Source organism: Neolamprologus multifasciatus, chromosome 18 (assembly GCF_963576455.1).
Source record: "Neolamprologus multifasciatus chromosome 18, fNeoMul1.2, whole genome shotgun sequence".
Lineage (NCBI taxonomy): Eukaryota > Metazoa > Chordata > Actinopteri > Cichliformes > Cichlidae > Neolamprologus > Neolamprologus multifasciatus.
The window spans coordinates 34281002-34306265 of record NC_140456.1 but is presented as its reverse complement, the minus strand read 5'-3'; the positions used below and the strand labels follow the sequence as shown (position 1 = coordinate 34306265).

Sequence of the window (25264 nt, the reverse complement as noted above, 5' to 3'; positions counted from 1 at the left end):
GCAGCCTTTCAACGCCTCTCTCTGTCTCTGCTAGCAAAGTTGACCCAGACAACAAAGTAAAGCTAGTTTTCAGCTACGAGCCGACACAGAACCCACCGTATTAGCCAGAGGTCCCTTTACTACGGTTCGGAGCCGCGGACCTTCAGTAACAGTAATAAATCACAGCAATAGTACATTCATGTAGTTGTAAACAGCATGATAATATATTAAGTAATCCAAAGTATTCAGAATACGTTACTCTCATTGAGTAACGTAACGGAATACGTTACAGAATACATTTTGGGGCATGTAATCTGTAATCTGTAATGGAATACATTTTAAAAGTAACCTTCCCAACACTGGTTATCTCATATAATTATTAAAACATTCATTTTAGTTTAGTAGTATTTAATAAATTCTAAATCAATTTTACATGTAATGAAAGTACAGGATATATGAAAGCTGACCTTTGTTTGTTTGTTTGTTGTTTTTGAATATTGAATTACCTGTTGTTATGTAATGAAAACGATCATTTTAGTGGAAGACAAAAAGTCTGGCCTGTTTCTGGCAAACAATAAAAACTGAAAGATTAGAAACTTGAGGACATTATTTCATCGTTTCAGAAAGACTCAGCCAACACATGAAAACCGTAGGAGTTAGAATTACTGTGTGATGCTGCAGAAACATTTAATTAATCTAAAAGTAAAGTACTATGTTTGAGCAAATAAAGTTGAAGTGTTTTGATTAGTGGTTATATCAGCAAAACTACCGGACAACGCTGCAGCTATGTGGTGTTCACAAATACAGACACAAAAATACACACAACAAGATGAGGTCACATGAACACATTTATTTGTTTTGCATTTTGATAACTGAATCAAAACTATTATCATTACACTGAGCTATATATAATAACTCATACTAATCATTGCACAGGCTACAATTCAATAAAGTATATGAAGATGGAAGAGTGGAGCTGGCAGGACAGATCGAGAAGCTTTACAGTTGTATGTTTACTGTACACAATCTGAATGAACCAATATAAATAACAATTCTAATGAGTGGAGATGAGGTTGTGGAGAGCCATAACACTGTTCTCATGCTTCCTGACCTGCAGCAGCGACAAACCAACGTTTGTTAGAACCGGTGCTCTTTTGAAACTTCTGTTAATGTTAATGTTGTGCAATTTATCATAACATAAATCCAGCTGAGTCCACTTGCACGACATAAAAAGCCGTGTTTTTAGATGTTATATCACGTCAGTTTCCAACGACGTCAGTAATCTGCTGCTGCACTCGAGTCACACACCGAACGTGCTAGTTTCAGCTGATGAAATCAAACGACAGTGTGGCACTGCGAGGTTGGAGCTATGAGCTATGGGGTGCGATAACGTCGATGAGTTAATAATGCAAAGTTGTAAAGGTACGCAAATCCAGAAAATGTGAGGATTTTCATTGAAATATATCTACTGCACAAGGACAAAGAGAGAACACGAGAAAAGAAGACAAAGAAGAAGTCGGGCCACATCTAACAGTTTTTTTCACCTTCTCATAAATTATCTATTTATGAAAAGGCACATATTTTTAAAAACTTCATGTACTGAGATGTTAAGAACAACACACAGCTCAAAGTTTTAACCAACAACAAAAATGTGAAACAACTGATAAGCACATCAGGGAACACAGATAACACAGTACCATTCCCCTGTTAGCATGTGACCTAATCACCACCTGCTCACTCTGCTCTATTTACACAGTTAAATGTGCATTTGAATCGGTCAGGTTCATTCACACGAATGCAAATCTGATCTTTAAAAACACAAAAGAAAAATGTCAAAGGTTCCCAAAGATAATGCTTAAAGTGACGTCAGGTCTTTTTACTCAAGTGACTCCCTGCAAAAGGAACTATTGTTCTACCTTTATAATACAGTCAGCACCTCTATTTATCTCTCTGCACTCATCATATTACAATTATTCTTGGTTTAAAGTGACGTGTCTTTGCAATAACTGAAGTCCAGATGCTTGAACCTGCACCTCCTCTCACTAAGAAGACCTCGTTTGTCTCTTTCCACATGGTGTTACTCCGGCAGCTGTTGTATAACTCGTGACATGACGAGTACAGCTGCTGGATTCTGCTAGCATGCTGACATCGATGCAAGAGATCTTCAGAAGTGTGGTCAAAATAGCATGCTAGCTTGCATGCTAGCTTGCATGCTGCAAAATGTGACCCATTGCAGAAAGATATCTAGTTATCTCTGACATGCTGTTCCATGTATTGGAACATGCTTTTTTGTGTCATATTTATTAAAGCATGGAAGACAAATGGTTAATAGCCACAGTATTTTCTATCAGACAAGCCATTTGAGTCGTCTCACTGTAAACCAACAGCTTCCAGTTTTCTAAATTCTTACTTTAAGTCACATTTTGGCCGCTTTTACTCCGGCTTGCTGTGAACAGTTTTTAACAGCGTGACCAGAAACAGCCTGTTGCTGTACGGCACTCAAATCAGACACATTCTTTGAAACATGCTAAGACTAGGTAAGTAAACAAGGGCAGTTAAATATGACTCCTGATGGCTGACTTGTTGGCCTTTTTATTTTTTTATGAAAGTCTCCATGTTACCAGATCTCATTCTTAGCTTGGTGAGTACACTAGCAAGATTAAAAAGATTAGACAGGGCTGATGTTATGATAAGACACTAGTCTCACAGAGACAAAAATAAAGAAAGAAGACAATGGTTGCTTTTCATGAACTCTATTACTACTTCCACAACTCATTTTCCTGAATTCACTATGCGCCTGTGTTGATAAAGAAGTCAAAAACAAAGTCAGATCTGAGGTTCGTCAAACCTTCACACACAGTATGTGTGGGAACTGGGAATTAAAGCAGTGTGTGATGAACCACAAGTGAGTAATCATGGAAACTGCCCACAGTCTGTGTGAGCTTTCCTTTCTGTCTCAAATCGTGTGTCTCATTATGGCTTTGTATTGTTTTTGACTAATGTTCATTGTTAGGATATTTCATGCTGGACATTGGTGGAAGCCCTGGGACAGACTGGTGGCCTGTCCAGGGTATACCCGACCTCTCAACCGCGACAAGCAGTAGAACATGGATGGATGGAAATTTGTGCGAACAGTGTTCCATCAGTGAATCTAGTAGAGATTTTATCTCCATTTCACATATTGAGGAACAAGAAAAATGAAAAGAAAAATACAACAAAAAGTAACCAAGAACAAAAACAACAACATAAAACTGAAATATATAGAAATACTTAAAGTTAGAGCATAGATCACAGTGCTCAATAGCAGATACATATGTTCTTTTGGACAATGCAGTACTATGTGGGACTTTTGTCTTGTATCATGTGCTTGTGGTTGTCCCGTTACAGGAGTGTAATGATGAGTAAGCAAGATCTACAACACAGAATAATGACTGATCCTTGATTTTTCTTGCAAGTCTTGCAAAAGATAGATTTTTAAAATTTGTAAATATAAAAAATATAATTTCCTTTCACGGTCTGTTTTTACTTGGTATAACCGTCCATTCAAATCAGGCCTTGGGAAGCAAGTGTTAGGAAACTGAATATCTGACTTAGTGACGTACAAAGAAACTCTTCAGGATAGTCCCGAATATCATCATTCAGACAAGGCCTAAAACACAAGTCAGGTTGCCACTGTTCATGTCTCATTTAAACAAAATAAAACACTGACACCACACGGCGTCACTTAAACTCAAGTTCAAACAGTGCCCAGTCAGGCATGCGTGTGCTTGTGAATGTCCTCCAGTAATAACGTCATGACAGCAGCACCAAGGTCAAAAAAGGAACGACCGTCTGAACGTGTTGTGAGATCGGACGCGCTGCACTCAAGAAGAGTTGCAGCTTTTATGATAGATTTGTTTAATGTCTTTGTCAAAAAGTCCAATGCTCACACACACACAGCATCTGTCATAGGTTATTCCTGGTACTTCCTGTCAAGCATCCCATCAGCCTTTGCTTTGCCTTGGCCCTGTCTGCATTTTTCTTTAGATTTAAGCTCACATGTTCGTTTCACAGGGCGGCGTTCGGCTTCCATCCAGGACAATGTGATTTTCTCGTTTTTCTACTCTCTGTTCTGCTTCCTCTAACCCTCCGTCGGCCACTCCTTCCTTACTTACTAGGTCTTGGGTGCTGTTGAGTGAGCATGCTTTTGACAATGGACTAGCACCACCACCCGAGCCAGCAGTAGATGTCTCCATGTGATTCCTCCCGAGGTGGCTTAAGCCACTGAGCTGCCCTTCACCTTCTAAGCTCCTGCCTGCTGAGCTTTCACCTCCCCCCTTGGGGGTGCTGGGACTGATATATTGCTGAGCCAGGGACGGAGATTGCAGGATAGCCAGTGGAGACTTCGTTTCCTGTGTTGTAGAACTGGGAGACGGAGAAAACCTGGAAACCAATTCGTCAGTAAGTAGTTGAGCACACTTTGCAGAGCCGGTGGAGACGGGTGTCGCCACAGGTGTCATCACTGCCACGAGGACATCATCTTTAGATGCAATGAAGTCAAGCTTCAGGGCTCTTGTGTTTTGAGGGCTACCATGATCTTCCAAAGCTGTGGTCATCCCAGAGCTTTCTGCACTCTGTGACAACAAATTCAGATCTCCAGTCAACCTTCCTTTGGGGTTAGACGTGAACTCATACAAACCCTCTTTGATGAATGTCATTGGCTGAATGCTATCAGGGCCCTGCTTTACCTCCATATTGCTGATCTGACTTAGGTCCAAGGGAGGTGGAATACACTGATGTCGAGTACCAGCTTGACCTCCTTCAACACTGGGGAGCAGTGAGCTTCGTTCCCCTCTTTCCAGTGCAAAATTATCCGCTGCCGTTGAAGATTCCCTGGAACGACTGACTTTAGGTGATGATTGCAGGGCCAGAGTGGATGAGAACTCTTTCATCTCAATCTGTTCTTCTTGAATTTTTTCCTGCTGCTCTTGAATGGCTGCTGTCTTGTTGTAAGTGTCTTCTAGCCGCTTTGGACTGAGGTGTTGAGGAGTAGTTTTATTCGACGTGGGCTTGAATCGCTCTGGGGAGCCCTGCTGGGCCACTTCTTGGTATTGTTGAGACTTGCCAGGGCTACCTGTCTCTGCATTGTGGTAGTGCTTGTGGTAGCTCCAGCGACTGGGTGACAGGTGATTTTCAACGGGACATTTACTGTCCTCTCTTTTTTCTACCAACACATCTGTTAATTCCATACTGCGGGCAAAAGCATCCTTTAGGTTAATAGAAACAATGCTTCCACTCCGTTTCGCTCTTTCTAGAGCTTCCCTCCTCTTGATGGCCTTCTCTTGCCTCTTCTGCTCTCGGTAGAACTCTGAGAAGTTGTTCACAATGATTGGAATAGGAAGAGCAATGACAAGCACGCCTGCTATGCAGCAAAGCCCTCCTACAATCTTACCAAGCAGGGTTTGTGGGTAAATGTCACCATACCCGACAGTCGTCATAGTAATGGTTGCCCACCAAAACGAAGCAGGGATGCTGGTGAATTTTGTAGCATCTTCATCCTTTTCAGCAAAGAATACCAAGCTAGAGAAAATCATGATGCCCATGGCTAAAAACAGGATCAGCAGGCCCAACTCGTTGTAGCTCCTTCGTAAAGTGAAGCCCAAAGACTGGAGCCCCGTCGAGTGCCTGGCCAGTTTCAGAATCCTCAAGATCCTCATAATACGGAAGATTTGAACCACACGCCGCACGTTCTGGAACTGCAGCACGCTCTTGTTAGATTCAGTTAGACAGAGGGTCACATAGTAAGGCAGTATTGCCAGCAAATCAATAATGTTCAGTGGTGCTTTCATGAAGACCCACTTATTGGGTGCTGAGAGCAGCCGTAACATGTATTCCATGGTGAACCAGGCAATGCAGATGGCTTCGACGTGGGCTAAACTGGGGTTGTCACTGAACTGGCCAAATTCATCTACAACCTGCAGCTCCGGCAGAGTGTTGAGGGACAGGGAAATTGTGGAAATGATGATGAACAGGATGGAGATCATGGCCAGGATCTGCAAGACAAAAGCAGGTTATTACATTAGCTGGGCATAGCGTTAGCTTCATACACGTCTACAGACAAAAGTCTATTACATCTGTTTCTGTGCCTGTAAACAGTAACACATTCTTTAATAAGACAAACCCCGTTTGTTGCTACTAATCACTGAAGTGTACATCCTAGAGTAAAGGTTTCTTAGACTAAATGAGACATTTTTGTTACCCTTCATGGTGGTACCAACTTTGTCCTGAAGGTGGTGCTATTTGAAAAGCTACTAAAGGTCAGGCCTCTTTGATTAAGGCCCTTAAGAGGATTTAGCTTTGAAAGTTGTGCATCCACAGTGAGAGTCAGCCCTTAACTTTCATCTGTTCATTATGTCCAAGCAGAAATGAAAAGCTCTTACGATCTACACATCACCACATATTGGCATTTTCTGCTTTTTCCTTTGTAAGGTTACAGCAAACAGACGCTGACTTTAACGTTTTAAGCAGCTTTGTGAAAAATTCTGGCACGGACACTTTCACGTGGAACTTGTCATGTAGGAGACCTGCAGCGGTGAAAAGACAACAGCTTTTATTCAACCTGCAAAAAACCCCAAAAAACATTTTACAGTGTTTCCTGTGTCTCTTCAGAAAATCACGGCGATGTGCTCACATGATGTCAGATTTGTATTTTAATGAGAACACAAAAAACACACAAGACTACAAACCTTCTGACATTAACTGCAACTGGAAATGATTCCAAAATCTGACAAAGCACTACAATACAAGATGCAAAACAAAGTGAGTAACACCTAAAAACACTCGTGTCTTTCTTTTTTGGGGAGGAAAATGGAAACAAAAGTTAGTTTTTGCTCCTGCGTGTTTAGCGTCACACTTGATTTACTAGGTTTGGAAACAATTTTGTCCTTTTTGTCGTCTTTTCAATTCAGATTAAAGATAAAACCTTCTTCTCAGAGAATGACTGAATGGAAAAAGTGACCGAGGGGATTCAACTATTACTTGTAGCCAATTTAAAAACTCTAACTGGGAAAGCAGAGTAATGAAGCTGAAGGAAGTGTGTGCTGAGTCCTCTCAGTGTAGCCCTTGGTAGGACATTTCAGGTTTATTGTAATAGGATTGCGCTGCTATACATAGAAAGGATAGAGAGAGGTTGGAATTGGTTACTCATTCTTTCCTCCCCCAACAGGAAGAATCAAGCAACAGTCGGAAATAGACGATGCAAGATAATTTTTTTGTCTTTAAATACATCTGACAAAAGACCACCGCACTGTTCTGGGGACAACTCAATTTCCTGTTAGCTTACATTTCCGTGGCTTCAACACATAAAACTTATTGTGTGTCAGTGGAGTAGATAAAGGCCAACCAACAAAAGATACAAATGTCACGTGAAAAAACGGATTACTTTTAAAGTATTTGCATGTTATTATTGCAAATTCATTCTTCAGGTGAAAAATTATAATGATCATTATGATGTATGATTACAAACTGAATGTTTTGTCATTTCATAATTGCTTAAAAAGACTAAAAGTGAAATCAGCTTTGAATCCTTATCCAAATGAAACACAACAAAACAAAGATTTCATTCCACGCTTGTCAGAAGCAGAGCCATGGCTGCTGCAGCTAGCAGGTTTAAGTACAGGCAAGACACTAAACCCAAGAGTGCTGCAATTCATACTCCACTGGAGTGTGAATGTGTGTGACTGTCAGACAGAAAGCACTGAGTAGAAAAAAAGTGCTTGTATGAACGAGTGAATGAACCATGTAGAAAAGCGATAAGAGCCAGTCCATTTACTGACAGGGTTAGTGTGTTTGAAGAGTTAGGAAGTGATTCTAAAGCCACCAAACCCAACACCTCCACCTCCGACTGTACCTGGAAACTCTTCCAAAAAACCAGATCAGAATCAGCCCTCACTATGGCTTTACTGGGACCAAGCAGCCTGTAATAACGAGCCCAAGAAGCCATCCTCCTGAAGCACTGCTCCAATTTCTCCAAGATTGGAATAACTCCCACACTGCTCCTGCATTTATCTGACCTTTATTTAACCAGGGAGTTCTACTGGGACCAAATCTTTCACAGGGAGACCAGTGAGGCCAGTATAGCAGCCATACAAACTCAGAACACAATAAAAAAATGCAGCATAAAACATGGTAACTGTTAGAACTGTGACAGAAAAGTGGAGTCAAAAAAAAATCAACCCGGGCATTTTGACTGGTAACCAGCCCACCAGGTATTACAGGAAAAACCATAAAGCCTTTGAATGAGAACAAACGCTGTTGTCACAGTGATGTACACTGTCTTGTTGGTACATATGTATCAGTCTAATAAACTTAAACCTACACCATCCTCCCTATTCTGCTGTTCTAAACAGTCCCCGAAAGTAGACTGTTGGTCGAGTTAACCTCCTGAACTATCTACAACACATGGTGGAAACCTGAAATTAAGACAGAGAAGACTAGAGGTGAGACATGATCATTACTGATTACTGATGACAGATATATTTTTATAAACCATTCATTTGCCACATTAATAAACAGCACGGCAGGGCAAAATATTCTTTCTAACATAGCAACCTTTAAAAAGTGAAAGGAGACAGAAAGACAGGTGAGAAAGAATAAAACTGACTTTTTGATGGCATTTTGCACACAGTACTGGTGCAGTATCAAGAAAATGTGGGAAAATACTGGTGTCATATACAGTACTTAACTACTTCTGAAGAAATTATGATGGGACCCTAAAAAACTTACTATGTCCAGTAATGGATTTCTATACATTTTACATCAGATGAAAACGTTTGTTGTAAGATTCAGATAATTATTTGTTAAAAGCGAGACATTTTAAATGAGAATAAGAAAGTATTTCTTTGTGCCCCCCTCTCCCTGTTAATGCCCTACCTGCCCCCCTGGCAACACTTTGCTAGATCCGCCCCTGCACAGTTACCAGCTGTCAGCTGCTTAGAAAAGGATCCTGGTGTTATTTGTCTCTCAGAAACAGTTCATAACTTCAACTCATTCATGTCACCTAAAAGGTAAACCTGTTTCTCCATCACCTGTTCAGCTCTGATGATTCAGTAAGGACATCTCCTGGTTTCATCTTCATGTTTCCCTCTCACCACATATCCAAACCATCATGACCAGCAGCTTTACAGCTGTGGCTCCAGCAAACATCAGCTGATACTAGAAATTAATATCAAATAAATTCTAACAACAGCTGATCAAGCTTAAACGTGCTGCTGTTGTTTAGTGCGACATCTGCTGGTTTCCTGTTTCTGGCGCAAATTGGGCGATAAACAAACAAGAGAGCCGATCAGCTGATCATTGATCAGTTTCATGATTGAAGTAGCAACAGGAGAGAATGAGAGAAGAAGAGGCAGCTGTGGAGCAAAGACAGAATAAATCCAGCTTTGTGTCTTTTTCATTGTAGCTGAAGTACAAACTGTTCCTTTTCACCTCAATACGAAACGCACAATATTTTCTCTGAATACGGGACGATTCCATTTTTTACGGGACGGTTGGAAACTCTAATAACTAACCTTATAAATAAAATAAAAGCACCTGCCCAGCTGTATAGAAACTCCGTCATGCTATAGTATGCAGTCCGAGTTATTGTAACTGACTGTAAAAAGTCAGCACAACGAAAATAAACTCCACCTAAACTTGGTTTATATCTGACCCCCTCTTCAGTTCACCGCCTCGGGTCTCTGCTCCTCCTGCCAGCGTGTTGCACCTGCTGGCCTCCACCACTTGCTAATGTTACTGAATCTGTGGAAGCTCTGCAATAGCCACCACCAAACAACTGAGTTATTTTTACACATCTGCCAGCATCTGGCCAATCCATCACCTTTCATTGTTTATAGCGTTACGGAAAAAAAAAAGAACCCATCGGCCCATAAAAACGAAAAATCACCATCGGCCCACCGGGCAGTCCAGGTATGGGTGCGATGGCAAGCTGGGTCCTGGCTGATCGCAACCTGGGGGCCGGCACGGGCGCCTGAACAGACTGGATCTCCTCCACCCCAGCGCCATTGGGGAGCACCGGTGGGGGTGGCGACGGTGTCGGGCAGGACCGGATCAGCGCCGCCAGATACTCCATCCTCTGCAGGTGGCGTTCAGTCTGGTCCTGCAGCTCTTCCCGCCGGCGGCGCCACACCGCCGCCTGCTCCTGCTGCGTGGCCGCCAGCTCGGCCACCATTTGCACCAGCTCCACCCTCTGCTGGCCCACTCCTGGGTCTGCCGTGCCTCCCGTCCTGGGTTTCGGCACCACTGTAAATGACCACGGCAGACCCGGGTGGAAGTTCATGCTTTGCAGCAAACTTTACTGACTCACACGGTTGCTGCTCACAGAGCTGCAGCTCTCCCGCTGCCCGCTCAACGTTATCACAACAACCCCAAACACAGCACCCATTACAATATTTAAGTCGGCGGGGCGTGATTGCAGATGCCCCGCCCCGCCACAACCTACTTTTACCTTAAACAGAGGCTGTATCCCAATTCAGGGTCTGCAGCCTCAACGATCCTCAAGGGCCGCATACTTAAAGACCGCTAAGGCCGGAAGTGCGAGGCTTGTGAAATGGGACGGTCTAGCCTCCGTTGCGCTGCCCAGGTTGCCTAGCAACCATGATACTAACAGCTGGAAACGTGTCATACAGCTTTGTTTGACAGAGATGAAGGAGAAAATCTTTTGTTCATTTGTTTGTTTCTACATGAGCTTTGATCATTCTCTGATTAAGCTCAGCTATTGAACGGCGTATATTTTAAAGTAAAGGCTTTAAAACCAAGTTAGTACAAACGTCACTAATGTCACATGACTTTGCCGACATGTGGCCAACAGGAATGTTTTAATGTTCTTCCTTATTAAACATTTGCACATAAATAAGTGACATAATATTCAGTACTTAGTTTACCAAGTTACTCTTCGGGCGCCCCTCATCCGCCTTTTTTTTTATATCCACACCCACCGCCGCGCTATGCATTCTGGGATATGTTGGGCCACGAAGTCTACACCGCCACGTCCTTAAAATTCAGGGAAATGAAGGACGCATTTGAGGGCCGCATTTCGAGCAGCCTTTGAATTGGGACAGCCTTCGTCGTGTCGCTGTGACGTAATCGGCCTTAAAATGCGGCCTTTAAGGCTGCAGACCCTGAATTGGGATACAGCCATATTGCAGTACTGTTTTCTGAGAGTGGTCAATGATGGAACCCACCGAGTCACAAAGATGGCGAGTCACAGATGCTGAGCACACTAGTTCTGTAAACCTGAGCAGGCTTGAGTGTCACCAGAATCATTCAAAGATCAAATTTAATTTGAGCATATAAACTATCTTTAATGTGAGCTTGGTAACAAGATGAGCAACATCTACATTAAATAGAAGCTTGTCATCCATCCTGGTGTTTAACATCACTTGCAACAGTACTGAAATGAGACAAGCTTCTGCAAAGACCAAACGTTGTCTTGGGAACATTTAAAACTTCTTGCACTGTTTGCCTTGCAGCTGGACGGTGTGTGGAAATGATGCTGATTATCAACGATGCTTGAATTCCTCTCAGGACGGCTGCAGAGCCTAATCCTCCTGCACTGTTTGTGACTTCAGTGTGATGTGTGTTAACCAGAATAGGCTACAACATGTAGAGTTTTATCAGAGTCAGGACGAGCCTCATTCAGCCTGGACGAGGGCACATTTTGTAACTACCTTGGAGAAGCCTCCATGGAAGGCCTGACAATCCCAAAGCATGACACGATACTCAGCAGAGGTCAGCAGCACTCCAACCCCAATAAATATAACAGTTTTTATGCTTGTGCAGTTGTTTTAAACTTTCTAAAAGTGTGTGGGCCACAGAGACAAATTTGAAGACTAAAGACGTGCTGAGTTATTTATTTAAACACTGGAACATGGACTGAGCGCTCTACTGACAGCTAACACTGTGTGACTGATGAGCAGGAAATGATCAGTTAAAAAAGGAACATCATTAATCTTTGTATCTGTAGTTTTGTTCTTATTCCACCACCACAACTGTCCTGGTGTCTGTGACACCATGTGATGGATTATCTGAGCTATTTTCAGTGGGGGAGCTTCTGGCCAATCACGGTAACGATAAAAGACGCCGAGCATTACATCACTACAGATTTTAGACAAAAGTAAAAACTGGGAACAAACTACGAAACACTGAGAAAGAAGAAAGGAGATGAATAGAAAGTCAAAGAGGGACAAAGCACAGGGCAGATATATCAAACGGTGTCCACCCTGCAGCGTCTTAATGGCTTAGTAGCTGCCAAATGCTGCGACCTTGACACTCAGGGAAGATTCTAAGCAGTACCGAGAACAGACAAGCTGCTTTAGAAGCCATATAGTGAGTCTCCACGTTTGACATTCAGTTGCTCAGAAACTGACAAAGAAATGGACTCCACGCATCACAATGAATCTCTTTAAGTGAACGTGTGAAAAGTCGGTGTCATTGTTACTGCATGTCATCTCTATTTGGTTCATGATTATGAAGCTAACAAAACACAAAGATAAAAAGTCTGTTCGTTAAGAACGATTCCAAGTAAGGAAACAAAACAGGATTCATAATTTGAAAGGACACAATGACACTGGACAAAAGATTCTGACTCCAGCTCAGTGACTGTGAAAAAGGGTTTTAATAGTTTTGCAATTTTCATTAGTTTTTATTTTTATTTAGTTTTGACTTCAGATTTTCAATTTTATATCAGTTTTAATTAGTTTTTACCAATTGTTTGCTAGTTTAGTTTAGTTTTTATTTTTTTGAAAATCCTTAGTTTCAGTTCAGTTTTGATTAGTTTCAGTTATAGTTTTAGTTGTGTTTGCAATAATTAAGTGTAACAAAATCCCAGTTTCATCATATCAGTCATTCTGCTCATCCTTGGGTATGTTGCTATTCCAGCTACCATACTGCACCCTGGACAGGTCGCCTGTCTGTCGCAGGGCTAACACGCAGAGACAGACAACTCACATTCCCACCTATGGGTTCTTTAAATAAATAAATAAAGGCAGATGAACAACCATTGATACCAGGCAACTATAAAATGTATATCTTGGCCCCAATGAGACTATTAACTCTCGCAGCACCGGGTGTTCGTAATTTTGGTTCAAGTGAATTGATAAACTTTTTGAAGGTAATTGACTCACACAGTTGTGTAGATATCCCCGTCCTGTTGTCTCGGGATGCATCACGCTGCCTTGCCTGGGGTTAGCTTCTGTTTCTGGGGATGAGGGTTGAGTGTGCTCCCTTACCTTCTCAAGCTAAGCTAGGTTAGCCTTCTTGTGTGAGCTTTTCAAGTGCACTTTAAGGTTTGTGGGATTTTTTTCCCTTTAGAAATGTCCCTCATAATTTGTCTGTTTCCACTACAAGACACTTGCTTTATCCAAAACACAGTCATATTCAAAGTAATCCCAAATTGGACGCTTTCTTCCGACTTTTCCTGACATGATTCTGCGCGTGGACGGAGCAGCAACACAGACGACTCGACTAACGTGCTGCCACCTGCTGGCATAATGAGACACAGCAAGAAAAAAATCTGGAAACTAAACTTCATTTTCACCCTTGACTCTTGTATGACACGCACACATCAATGAAAACTAAACACATTTTTGCTGTAAATTCAGTTAATTTTAGTTAGTTTTGTGAACACTCATTATAGTTTTAGTTAGTTTTCCTTTTTTTGTTTTTATTTTTATTTCCGTTAACAAAAATGTTTTTTCACTTCTAGTTTTCGTTATTTCGTTAGTTTTCGTTAACGATAATAACCTTGCTGTGAATGGACTCAGATCTGTGCACTGAATGGAAACACAGACACTCAGCTGCACGTTCAACTGTCGGTTAACGTTTCCCCCTCTAACAGCAGACGCACACCGAGGCGAGAGCCTGTGCTGATTGCCATTTGATTGTCGTTTTAACAGAATTACCAGACCAGTTTCATGAGAAGACATCACTAAATTCTGCTGCAGAATTGAAGCATGTTCAATAATACTGCAAAGCTTTTTACTTTATTTTTGTCCGAGGGAAAAATGTTCACGGCAGGGTCGACAAAAAACGAGGAGACAAAGAGAGGAAGAATCTCTCAGATTGTGACCAAAACGGAAATCTGATAGTTTACAGAACAAGAAGACGAGCTGCAGTGAAAGACTGGATAAAGTGAATGAGCAGAGAAATCCAAGCTGTGATCGATACGTGGAGTTATTTGTGGAACAACAGGCTCAGGATGTGTTGGATAGTGGCTGTTTCTGCAGAGGTCAACAGGGTTTATATTTAAAGACGCTGCTTTCATGGCTCACGTCGTTTTTATCTCTTGTTACACTGAAGTTGATTCTGAGCTTCATTGTTTCCACGTTCATTACTCGAGATGTTCTACAGCCCTCGTTTGATTCTTCTCAGTCTTACCGAACATTTGAAATCCAAAACTATAAAAACAATGTCTCTGTTTGCACGTGTGATGTTGTGAACAAATAAGTGATGCTTCATTTCGTCTTAGGGAAACTCTGTGCAGTGGGCAGCTCCATGAGGTAAAACAGCTAAACAGCCCCTGGTTCATATCTGGGGACCTCTCGCCATCATGCACCCTGTCCAGCCTGCAGCTTCACATCTTAAATAACTGAAACAGTAAGAGTCAAACCAGCTACATTTAAAGCAACTGTTGACCACGGTGCTGTGCGTTTAACATAACTGAACTCAAGTCAGTTCAGGTGTTTTGGAATAATTACTTATTGGCCGTGATGCTGATGTGAATGTAGCCCAGTCAGACCACAGATATGAAGCTCAGGCTGAACAAACGTCTCGGCTTTGTCTTTGTAACAAGAAAGAGGAATAATAATAATAATGGATTGCATTTATATAGTGCTTTTCAAGGCACCCAAAGCGCTTTACAATTCCACTATTCACTCACTCTCGCATTCACACACTGGTGGAGGCAGCTACAGTTGTAGCCACAGCTGCCCTGGGACAGATTGACAGAAGCGAGGCTGCCATATCGCGCCATCGGCCCCTCTGGCCAACACCAGTAGGCGGTAGGTGAAGTGTCTTGCCCAAGGACACAACGACCAGGACAGAGAGGCCGGGGATCAAACCGGCGACCTTCCGGTTACAGATACGCTTCCCAACCCCCTGAGCCACGGTCGCCCGAATAACTCCCATTTTTCCACATTTTGAAACTACATGTTTCTGTAAGAGGATTCATTTATTTGTTTTTACTATTTTGGTCAGCATTATGAAAAGTTCTACGTTTTTTAAAAAGTCCTAGCCCAGCTCTGGTGTCGTGTTGGACGTGTACACACAGAAAGTGTTTTGAAAGAGAAAATGGTCCGATGTGTGAAGGTGAGCTTAATAAGCTGCGTATGTTTCGAGGTTTGGATGTATGTGTTTGTAAAGTCCTCCTTGGTGTGTATTTCTGTGGATTGTTACCCAGAAATCTGCATTTGTAAATCTTACTTGGATCGTATCATATCCATCATGACAGATTGTGATAACCACATCTCAGAACAGCCTGCTCTGGCTGAACTCACTGCTCGACTCTACAGCAGGAAACATGAGGACTGAATACATCAACATTTTCTCAGTAAACTGTATCTAAAGATTTCTAATAGGCCCAATTAATCTACACGTACAAAGAAATCTAAATCTAAAAAAGAATAACAATCCTGCAAGCTTCTGGAAGTACTTTGATTTATTTTTTCTGTACTGCAGTAACATTTTGTAAGCAGTACTTTTACTTGAAACCAAACATTTCTAAATAAAAGATCTGACTACTACAGGACAGATTAGTGATGCCTCGTGGCTTTTGTATACTGATGAAAACTACGGTTGCAGAAACAGGCTGCTAGCACGTTAGCTCTGCACACTCACTGTGCAGATGTGTGCCAAAGATTTACAGCTGACAGGCTGAACGTTGCTGAAGAAAAACCACTTTGGCTTTTGGGCTTCGTACGGCCATAAATTCCCATCTGAACGGAAGCATTTCAAACTGAAAGCTACATTAGTGAATACACATCACTCTACCGCTCCTATGTGAAGGCACACGGCCAGTAAACTATAGACCTCTGAGTAGCTGCTTACAGCTGCCAGGCTTATTTAGCTGAACCAGACACTTTACACACACGAGCAGTGACTCAGTGTCGTCCTGCATTTCACTGTGAATATTACATTTCATTCAAGTGTTGAAATGATGACTAACTGCTACATGCACACAGGTATCCCATGCAAAGTGGCTGTGAGTGTGTTATGACTCGTTTCTCTTTAAGCTCACAGCTTGTTGTGGATTATTGCCGCACTTCTACAGCGTTTTACACGAGTCCACACGTCATTAACAAACTGCGTGCACAGAAACACACAAACAAACCCATAAAGTAGACTGCATCCTTTTGTAGCGGACCAGATTTACAGCCTTTGTCTCACTTTAAGACATGCGGATCAGACACTAATCCCATCATTTTTATTATTATATAATCTACTTAATGGAGACCTAAATGTAAGCAAACGCAGTTTAAAGGTTTAAATAGAAAAATACAAGGACACAGTCAAAGATGAGTCTAATGGACAGTCTTTTAATTCTGTCTCTGATCCCGTCGGCTTAAAAAGCCTCCGTGTCACATCATCGACGGACTTTCCTCCTCTGCACACAATACAACGTGTAAACAGCTGATATGCTAGTGAGGCACATCAGTCCTGAGCAGAAACGCTGCAACTCTTCAAGCTGAGATATAAGATGCAACTAATTAGCTTTACATTCAATTCAATTCAATTCAATTTTATTTATATAGCGCCAAATCACAACAAAAGTCGCCTCAAGGCGCTTCATAGATACAGAGAAAAACCCAACAATCATATGACCCCCTATGAGCAGCACTTTGGCGACAGTGGGAAGGAAAAACTCCCTTTTAACAGGAAGAAACCTCCAGCAGAACCAGGCTCAGGGAGGGGCGGGGCCATCTGCTGTGATTGGTTGGGGTGAGAGAATGCATGAATACATGAAATTTGCTAAATAAAGAACACATTTAAGTCAAAGTGGCACAAAGTGATTCTGCAGGCAAACGAGCAGAAGGCTGGACAGCTGAGACCGCTGAAGCTCCCTGCAGTAGGCCATGACTGTGAGAGGTCATTGTTGAACATAAAGGTTGTAAAAAACTTTAAGGATCACAGACTTTCCCCTCGTGTGGTCCAGCAAGCATGCAAAAGGTCAAAAAGTACAGTAATATTTAAAAGTGTTGAGGTGTGAACAGGTGAAGCCAGCATGTAAAGCATTAACACACTAGCCTAAACAGCATGCGGTGTCTCTTTATCTGATGGTAATGAGTAAACGTCCTGACTACAAAGTGAGCAAACCATTTCCTCCACTCCAAAAAAGATCTCGCTCTTCTTATCAATCAGTTTTTCTAGACTGGATTTCATCCAACCAGTTCTGAGTGTCAGGCTGGAGACCAGAGGAGGTTTGGGTTTGAATCCACGGGCTAGCTGAGGCCTTCCCGTGTCTGAACGAATGGTTGCCTACATCTGTGTGAGCCTGTGACAGACTGGCAGAGCACCGCTCAGCGTCATCAGTGATGCTGAGCGGACAAGCAGAAGAAAATGGACGAATGCTGAAACTGCAGACAGATTCAGTCTGTGACGTTACTGCACAAGCACAAACATTATATAGTTTGTATAATTGCATAAAATTACACGCATTCAATACTTCAGTGCTGCATACACGATCGGCCTGCAGCCTTTTTTGTCTCGTTGCTCTCCTGATCCAGCTCCACCACCTTCCCCACTGCAGCTCAGACAGTGGACAGGACAGACTACCCAACCTGCCAACAGTGAGTCTATTTGCAGCAGCAGCAGTCCTGGTAAAAGCTCCAAAGGAGATTAAGCCACACTCCTAAGTCAGACTCTGCATTCATGTTCATGGACAGTTGCGTTACAGGTGTGCTGCCATAACTGTTTAATCTCAATGAGATTTTACCTGGATAAATAAAGGACTAATAATAATACGTAAGAAAACTGTGTGCAGGATAAGTGCACGCACAGCTGATCATATAACAACGGAGCACAAAAAGCTTTAAATACATGTGGAAGCCCAACACTACAGTCTGAGTGTGCGTCAAACAAAGGATGCAAAGAGGACATGCTAAAACATCTCTGCCAAAAATAAGAAGATTATACAGATTATGTAAAGTTTATGAAACTAATCTCTATTATTTAAAGATTTAATACTCATATTATCCAATAAAAGTACAACTATTGTTGGTGGATGTACAGCCGACCATCTGGACACGACAAACTGTGCGCAGTGGTTTACAAATAGCCAGGTGATGCTTCTTTTCTAATAAGCAGTAGCACTGAGCCGCTCACGTCACCGGAAAGAGGCGCTCCTATTGGTTAAGCGCTGCTGCATCACGGCCACATGGCCGGTGTCACTGCAGAGCGGCCTAAGCGGCTTCCCTCCTGCTGACACTACGGTTCCAGCCGGGTCACATGGCTCTGCTAAAGGCCAGCGCCGTTGTATTTTTAGAAGGAAGAACTAGCTGTCACTAACTTGGTTAGGTGATTAGGAAATGATTATATATAAGACAGCTTAAATATGGTGTAGAAAAGGATATGAGTATATTAAATCGAATGTTTCTGTTCTTTTAATTTAATATAAATAATCAGTTTATAGATTATCTTGGTCACTATAAATGTTTCCTGACCTTTGTAAAAAAGTCTTAAACTTCAGAAAGGAATCAGCTAAACGTTTGTGATGTTGCAGTGAGATCTGAATATCTGCACTGGAGGCAATAAAAAGAACAAGAGTTCGGCCCTAAAAGTTAATCATCAAATTATTGAGGCTGGATTTTGTTTATGGAGGCTGCAGCTCCAAGTCGCAGTGATATAGAGCCACTTCTGTTCCACATGACAGAGGATGGTGCTTTGAAAGTGCTCGAGCCTCCAGAGCACCGAGGAGCACAGATTAAAATACTCTGTGATTGTTGCTAATGCTGCTGCTTTGTGCACAGTCAGCCATTAGCACCCGCACAAACATGTGCGACATAAAGCTTGGTTTGTTTGATCGCCATGCAATGAAACAACTTTCACTTCGTCCTGCATCAGTGATGTCAGCTATAGCTCGCTATGTCGCGACCTGGTTCCCACAGTGTGTTACTTTTATTTGATTGATGGAAATCAGCACAAACTCTTGTTGTCGGGTAAAAACATGAAAACAAAAAGTCTTCCCAGGTAAAACGCACGTGTCACAGCGACTCAGCTGTTATAACCACACTGTTTCTGTCTCACTGCCTCCATCGTGACCTCCTCCTGCTGTGGAGGATAAAGACGTTCTCACTGAGTCCAACTATGAAACCATCTGCTAGAAGTAGCCACCTCCCTCCATCTGCTCGATACGATCTAAACACAGGGATCAGCTACGACAACCAGCGACGCCTTGTCTCTATCCTCGTATCTGTGACGTACACGTTGGGTTTGCTCATGTTGACGGAAGCAAATAAAACAGTTTGTTGAAGCTGTATCTACGAAAAGTCTGTCTTTGTCCTGCTTGCTCACTCTTGGCACACAAAGCTCTTCAGTCAGTCAGACAGAAACAGAGTCACTAATAAAATCCACCCCCTGATTTCTTGGCTCCCTGTGAGCTCCTCTTCACTTACAGCCGTTTGTTCTTCCCATTTTCCTACAGTTAGATCATATATATATAATATAGAGCTGGAGGTATGTCACCATATGTGAAGGTAACATCCTTTCCCCACCACCCTAACACCCTCAGACAGGTCATGACAAACTACCAGCTGCTGTGTGGATGACTTTAAAGTGTAGCAGACGTCAGAGAGACGTGGACTCACTGACAGAGGCCGAGCTGTGAGAGTGGCTCCATCTGAAGTCTTTCCAGAAAGGTTCAAGCTGAGATACTGCTCCACCTTACCTACCACTACCCCACAACAGCTCATTTGTGCTGCAGAACCACTGTCACCATCTTTATATCTTTATTTTGGACTGAGTGGGTTTTCTGTGATATTACAACATCTCTGTTAATTCTTCTGTTGTGTTCTTGTCTCTTCTTGGTAAATGGTAAATGGCCTGTATTTATATAGCGCCTTACTAGTCCCTAAGGACCCCAAAGCGCTTTACATATCCAGTCATCCACCCATTCACACACACATTCACACACTTCTTCTCGCAGGTTCATACAGTTCGGTCCACAGATATCAGGACAGAGACAATGTTTTTCTGATTTTGGTTCTGCACGTTACCACAATAGATTTTAAATGAAACAGTTGAACTTTAGACTTTCAGCTTTCATTCAGCAGGTTGAACAAAAAGACTAAAGCATTTAGTTAACATCACCCTTCATTTCAGGGTCCAAAAGTAATTGGACAAATGAAATAACTAAAGATAAAATGTTCATTTCTAATACTGGGATGAAAACCCTTTGCTGACAATGACAGCCTGAAGTCAGGTTCCTCCTGACTCTCCCTTCACTGCAGCAGCTTTCAGTTGCTGTTTGTTTGTTTCTGTCTTCAACACGTGAAATACTCAGTTGGGTTAAGATCAGGTGACTGACTTGGTCATTTAAGAATATTCAACTTCTATTCTACTTCCAGCACTGTTGTCTTCCACAGACATCATCATCACAGACATTTGGAGCTTTCCTTCTTCCTCAGGATGTCCCAGATTGTAAATTTTCCTACTCCACTATTGTAGCAATTTCTCCGATGGATTTTTTGTTTGTTTTCGCAGCTTCAGGATGGCTTGTTTCCTGCATGGACAGCTCCTTTGACCACATGTTGTCTGTTCACAGCAAAATCTCCAAATACAAGCACCGCACCTCAAATCAGCTCCAGGTCTTTTACTTTCTTGATTGATAAGGACATAAGGAAGGAACTGCCCACACCTACCTGTGAAACAGCCTTTGAGCCAATTGTCCAATTGCTTTTGGTCCTTTTAAAAAGAGGGTGCCACATGTTAAGGAGCTGAAATGTCCAATTTGAATGTGGATTCCCTCGAAATGAAAGCTGGGAGTCTACACATCATGTCCACGTCTGTTATAGAACTATAACTGGAAAATGTTTCAGTAAACAGGTTAAAAACTAAACTTGTGTCAGTCTCCTAATATATAAGGACCTAACTGTTGGACTCTTATTGTATTTCTTAAACTGAAGAAGAGACCAGTTTTCTGCTGTCACATCGTTAGTAATGAACTGAAGCTCTGCTTGGAGGAGCTGTGTGCTGTCTGTCTCTGCTGCAGACAATAAAACAGGCTGCAGTGTGTCCAACACTCAGTGAACAACATCACTGAACAGAAGCTGCGCAGACACAGTTGTGAACCTCACTCACTGGAAATCCACTTTTCTTTCTTCCTGAAAACAAACGATTGAATCTTTTCATCAGATTAATAAAAACATCTGCTCGATTGAAACTTTGCTCTCACTGATTAAACATAAACCTTTCCCTCCAAACATGAAGCACACATGTGGTGCAGCAACTTTGAAGCTAAATGACAAATCATCTTGTGCACTTTTAGGAAACCTGGATGTGACCTGAGACATTGTCACAGGTTTCATTCACGCTCTAGCATCCAATCACGTGTGCCGGCTGTGTTCAGCTCGTTACCTTTGCAGCTATGGAGGAGCTGGGCTTCTCCAGCAGATCCCACAGCTTCTGCCTCTTGTCAGGACAGCAGCCCTGGTCCTCCTCCTCTCCCTCCTTGTCCCTCAGCGTCTCCGCCTCCCTCCTCAGCTCCTCGTTCATCTGCTCCTTCTTCTGATGGTAGCGCGCCTGGCAGCAGGACTCCAAGTAGATCTCATCGATGCCCCAATAGTCCAGCTCCTGTCCGAAAGACAGAGCGCACATCTCCTCCATCATGTGAAGCTTTCCTGTTCTGTAGAAGTTGAGGATGGAGGAGAAGGCCACCGGGTGCCGGTCGAAGAAGTATTCGTTCTCGGCGAGGGTGTAGTCGTCGCAGATCTCCAGCAGTGACTCGTGGGTGTTGCAGTCCCGTAGCCGTCCCAGACGAGTTCGGGGCAACCGGTCGAGTGTTCTCCATAACACTTCGTGTGTGAGCCCGCCGACGTTGAGCCTGACCCGCCGCGAACGGGCCTTAGTGCGGATGATGTCCACTGGCTCAGGGGGGAGGAAAGGAGCTACAGCGGGTCGGGGGTTGACTTTGGGCGTGCTAAAACTCACCTTGTCTGTCATGTTTGCTTTGACTGCTGTCTTACTGTGGGGGTGGGTCACCTCAAACACAGGCTTTTGCAGTGTGTGAGTGTGTGTGTGTGGAGCTCGATAAGATGATGGCGGCAGCTGGTCAGGGGAAGATTGCCCAGGCCCACCAGGCCCACCTCTCTGTGTTCAGGCCAGCAGAAGTCCTGGTAAGATCCATGTCTGGAGAAAGAGACACGAGCCATTAGACAAGGACGACCAGCTTATTCTACAGAAGATCTCCTACATGGGAGAATAGATTAAATGAATAAATACAGAATTATTCTGAAGTGGCACAGTATCAATAAAATTGAATACATGCTTTTTATGTGCATATACATTCAGGAACTTAAGTTTGAAGGTGTTTTGCGGACACTTTGCCCCCCTTGCTGTTGTTTTTATCTCATGTCTGGTCAGCTGGAATCTAAAATTGCTTCTCTGAAATAAAACACACTGTGTGTTACATATGTAATGTGGGATTGTAGAATTTAGCAGCTTATGTGCTCCCAGTAAATGATTTTGCTTTAAAGCAGATAGATCGCAAATTACAGCAAATTAAAGTCAATCAGAATATTTTATTTTGAAAAGCACATCACATAATCTAATATTTATTAGTCCAGGGAGTTTTACTTTGTTAATTACAGAGAGTTCTCTGATGAAATCACTAAACGGGGAAGAGCGATTTGAATCCACCTCTGGGGAATATCTGGAATCTAAACAGCACTTTTTAGTAAACGGAGCCGTTGTGCAGCGAGTCTGTGGAGCTTATGCTGCCATTAGAAGTCCTCTGACTCTTATCTGATTGTGTAATGGAGTTCCACAAATCCCAGCAGCGGCATAAGGCCTCGTCTCCCCTGGCTCAAGTCTACCTTAGTTAATTATAGACCGTCTATCTTCTCCTGGGACGCTCACAGGACACAGAGCTGCTACGTCACGACTAGAAGAGCATCTTTCGTGTTTCCCCAGAGTCCGGCTGACGTCTGCAAACACTTCATTAGAATGATGAGATTGCTCACTAATGATCACGTAAACTACTTTGATCTGCTTCCGTTTCTTCTCGTCCTTTTCTTCACCAGCTGCAGCGACGCTAAAGTTAACGTCCAAAGTGAGGACGCTCCTTTCTGTCAGGCTTAACTCGCGATTATGCGCGAATGCAAGTTTCCACAGCACAGAAAGAAAGACAAACTGCGCTCCTCGTGTCAGTTACGGCTCATAAAACACGAGCTTACCTCTGTGGAGCAAGCTGACATGGCGGAGAAGTCCAACTTTTGGCTTCCCAGGAGGTCCCACCATAGTACCCTGTGAGTTACCCCAGCTGCTGCTTCATGTCCCCGCCGGCCGTTAATTCGTGAATCCCGTCGAGAACACGCAGACCGGCCCGTGGCCACATTTTGCCCCAAAACACACGGTCAGAGCAGGAGGGGAGCAGCCGAGCGCCCACGGAGCATCAACAAATAGGAGCGCGGAGCGGCGCGGTCTGCGAGCGTCGCCGGACTGAAGGAGGAGAAATAGAGGGACGGAGGGGGGTGGGGTTGGGGGTGGGGTAATTGGATTGAGGTGTTCAGCACCAAGGACAGCTCCAGATCAACGGCTTGCAGCTGAACTGCTGCTCGGAGCGTCACTGAGCTTCTCTCAGTGTTTGAGACGCTGTGGAGAAGCTGCTGGTTCAACGCTGTGAAGCTTTTCTACAGGAACGTGAAGCTCAAACAGAAGGAAACATATCCACGAAATAAAGTTACAACACACACATCACAGAAACACTTCATCAGCTTTCAGTTTTATTTGTCATATGCAAGTTAGCACAGGGTCAACATTGCAATGAAATGTGTTTGACGAGCAGCAGTCACTCAGCAGCATGATACAGTACAGAAAATATAATAAAATATAATAAAATATAATAAAATAAAATAAAATAAAATAAAATAAAATATAATAAAATAAAATATAATAAAATATAATAAAATATAATATAATAAAATAAAATATAATACAATATAATAAAATATAATGAAATAATATAAAAATAGTAAGGAGCAAAATATTAGAGAGACATGGTAAAAGAGAAAAGATGACTAAATATATATGTATCTATAAATATAAATATATGTACACTAGTGATTAAATAAGAAAATCTTGAAAAGAAATATGACGGGGGGGGGGGGGGGGGGGGCAGACGGGATATTGCACAGGAATGAGCAGCAGAAAATTACAGTATTGCACTTTAAATATAAATATCAATGACAATAAAGTGAAGTGACCAGTGCAGATTAAACACTTGTGAAGCTGCAGCTTCTGAGTGCTGTGTTGTGTGTGTTTAAGTGTTGTGGTTGAGGTGTCGTATGGCTTGGTGGTAAAAACTGTTTCATGTTCACTGTTCATGGTAAATGAATGAATATTAATCATGAAAAAGCAGCAGTGCGTCTGTATCTCATAACACGAGAACATTCATTCAACAACTAATTATGTCATGAATGATGCAGGACGATCACATCTTAGTCTGGGCTGTAGTTTCTTTGGACTGACTAAAGAAACTCATCTTTTATTGTTTATTTCCAAATAACTAGAACTAAAACTTCTCTATGACTGCACTGTGTGTGTGTGTGTGTGTGTGTGTGTGTGTGTGTGTGTGTGTGTGTGTGTGTGTGTGTGTGTGTGTGTGGTGAGCCTTTCCTTCAGTAACTCGGATTAACAGGTCATTCATGGCAAAAGACTGACATGTAATCACCAGCAGTAGGATGATGTTGAATACTCACACAGAACATCACATTTTTAACAGAAAGGATGAAGCTCAGCAGACAGAGATGAACTTCTTCCTCCAAAGATGTTGATGTGATTTCCTGAAGCTGGAGGAGCTACCTGGTTAGCTCATTGCACTGGTGGTTGAACTAATCGTGCGATGCAAGCGTGGCGAGTTTGTCTTTCACCTGAGAGCAGCTGGAAAGCAAACAATCTGTGGCTGAGCTCTGACACACTGCTGCCCTCTTCTCTGTGATCTACCCTTAAGCCAGTTAGTGCTAACAGTAAATAATGCCGAGCACGGCCAACGTGATGCAGATGATATTGACAAACTCCTCGATGCTAATCAGATCTCTGA

The 25264-nt window shown here is 42.6% G+C and overlaps 2 protein-coding genes across 2 annotated transcripts in view; one reads left to right on the top strand and one right to left on the bottom strand.

The window, feature by feature from the left end:
* The window catches only part of tmem68 (transmembrane protein 68), a 287792-nt gene that overhangs the window by 101293 nt on the left and 161235 nt on the right, over positions 1-25264 (top strand). The gene's annotated exons all lie outside the window — the stretch shown is intronic.
* On the bottom strand, positions 815-23677 carry LOC146498454 (potassium voltage-gated channel subfamily B member 2-like). The gene is made up of 3 exons (XM_085141117.1): positions 23400-23677; positions 21583-22353; positions 815-6011 (listed from the first exon to the last, which is right to left on the bottom strand). The coding sequence occupies exons 2-3, from the start codon at positions 22165-22167 to the stop codon at positions 4014-4016; spliced, it is 2583 nt and encodes an 860-aa protein (XP_084997243.1). The 5' UTR covers positions 22168-22353; positions 23400-23677; the 3' UTR covers positions 815-4013.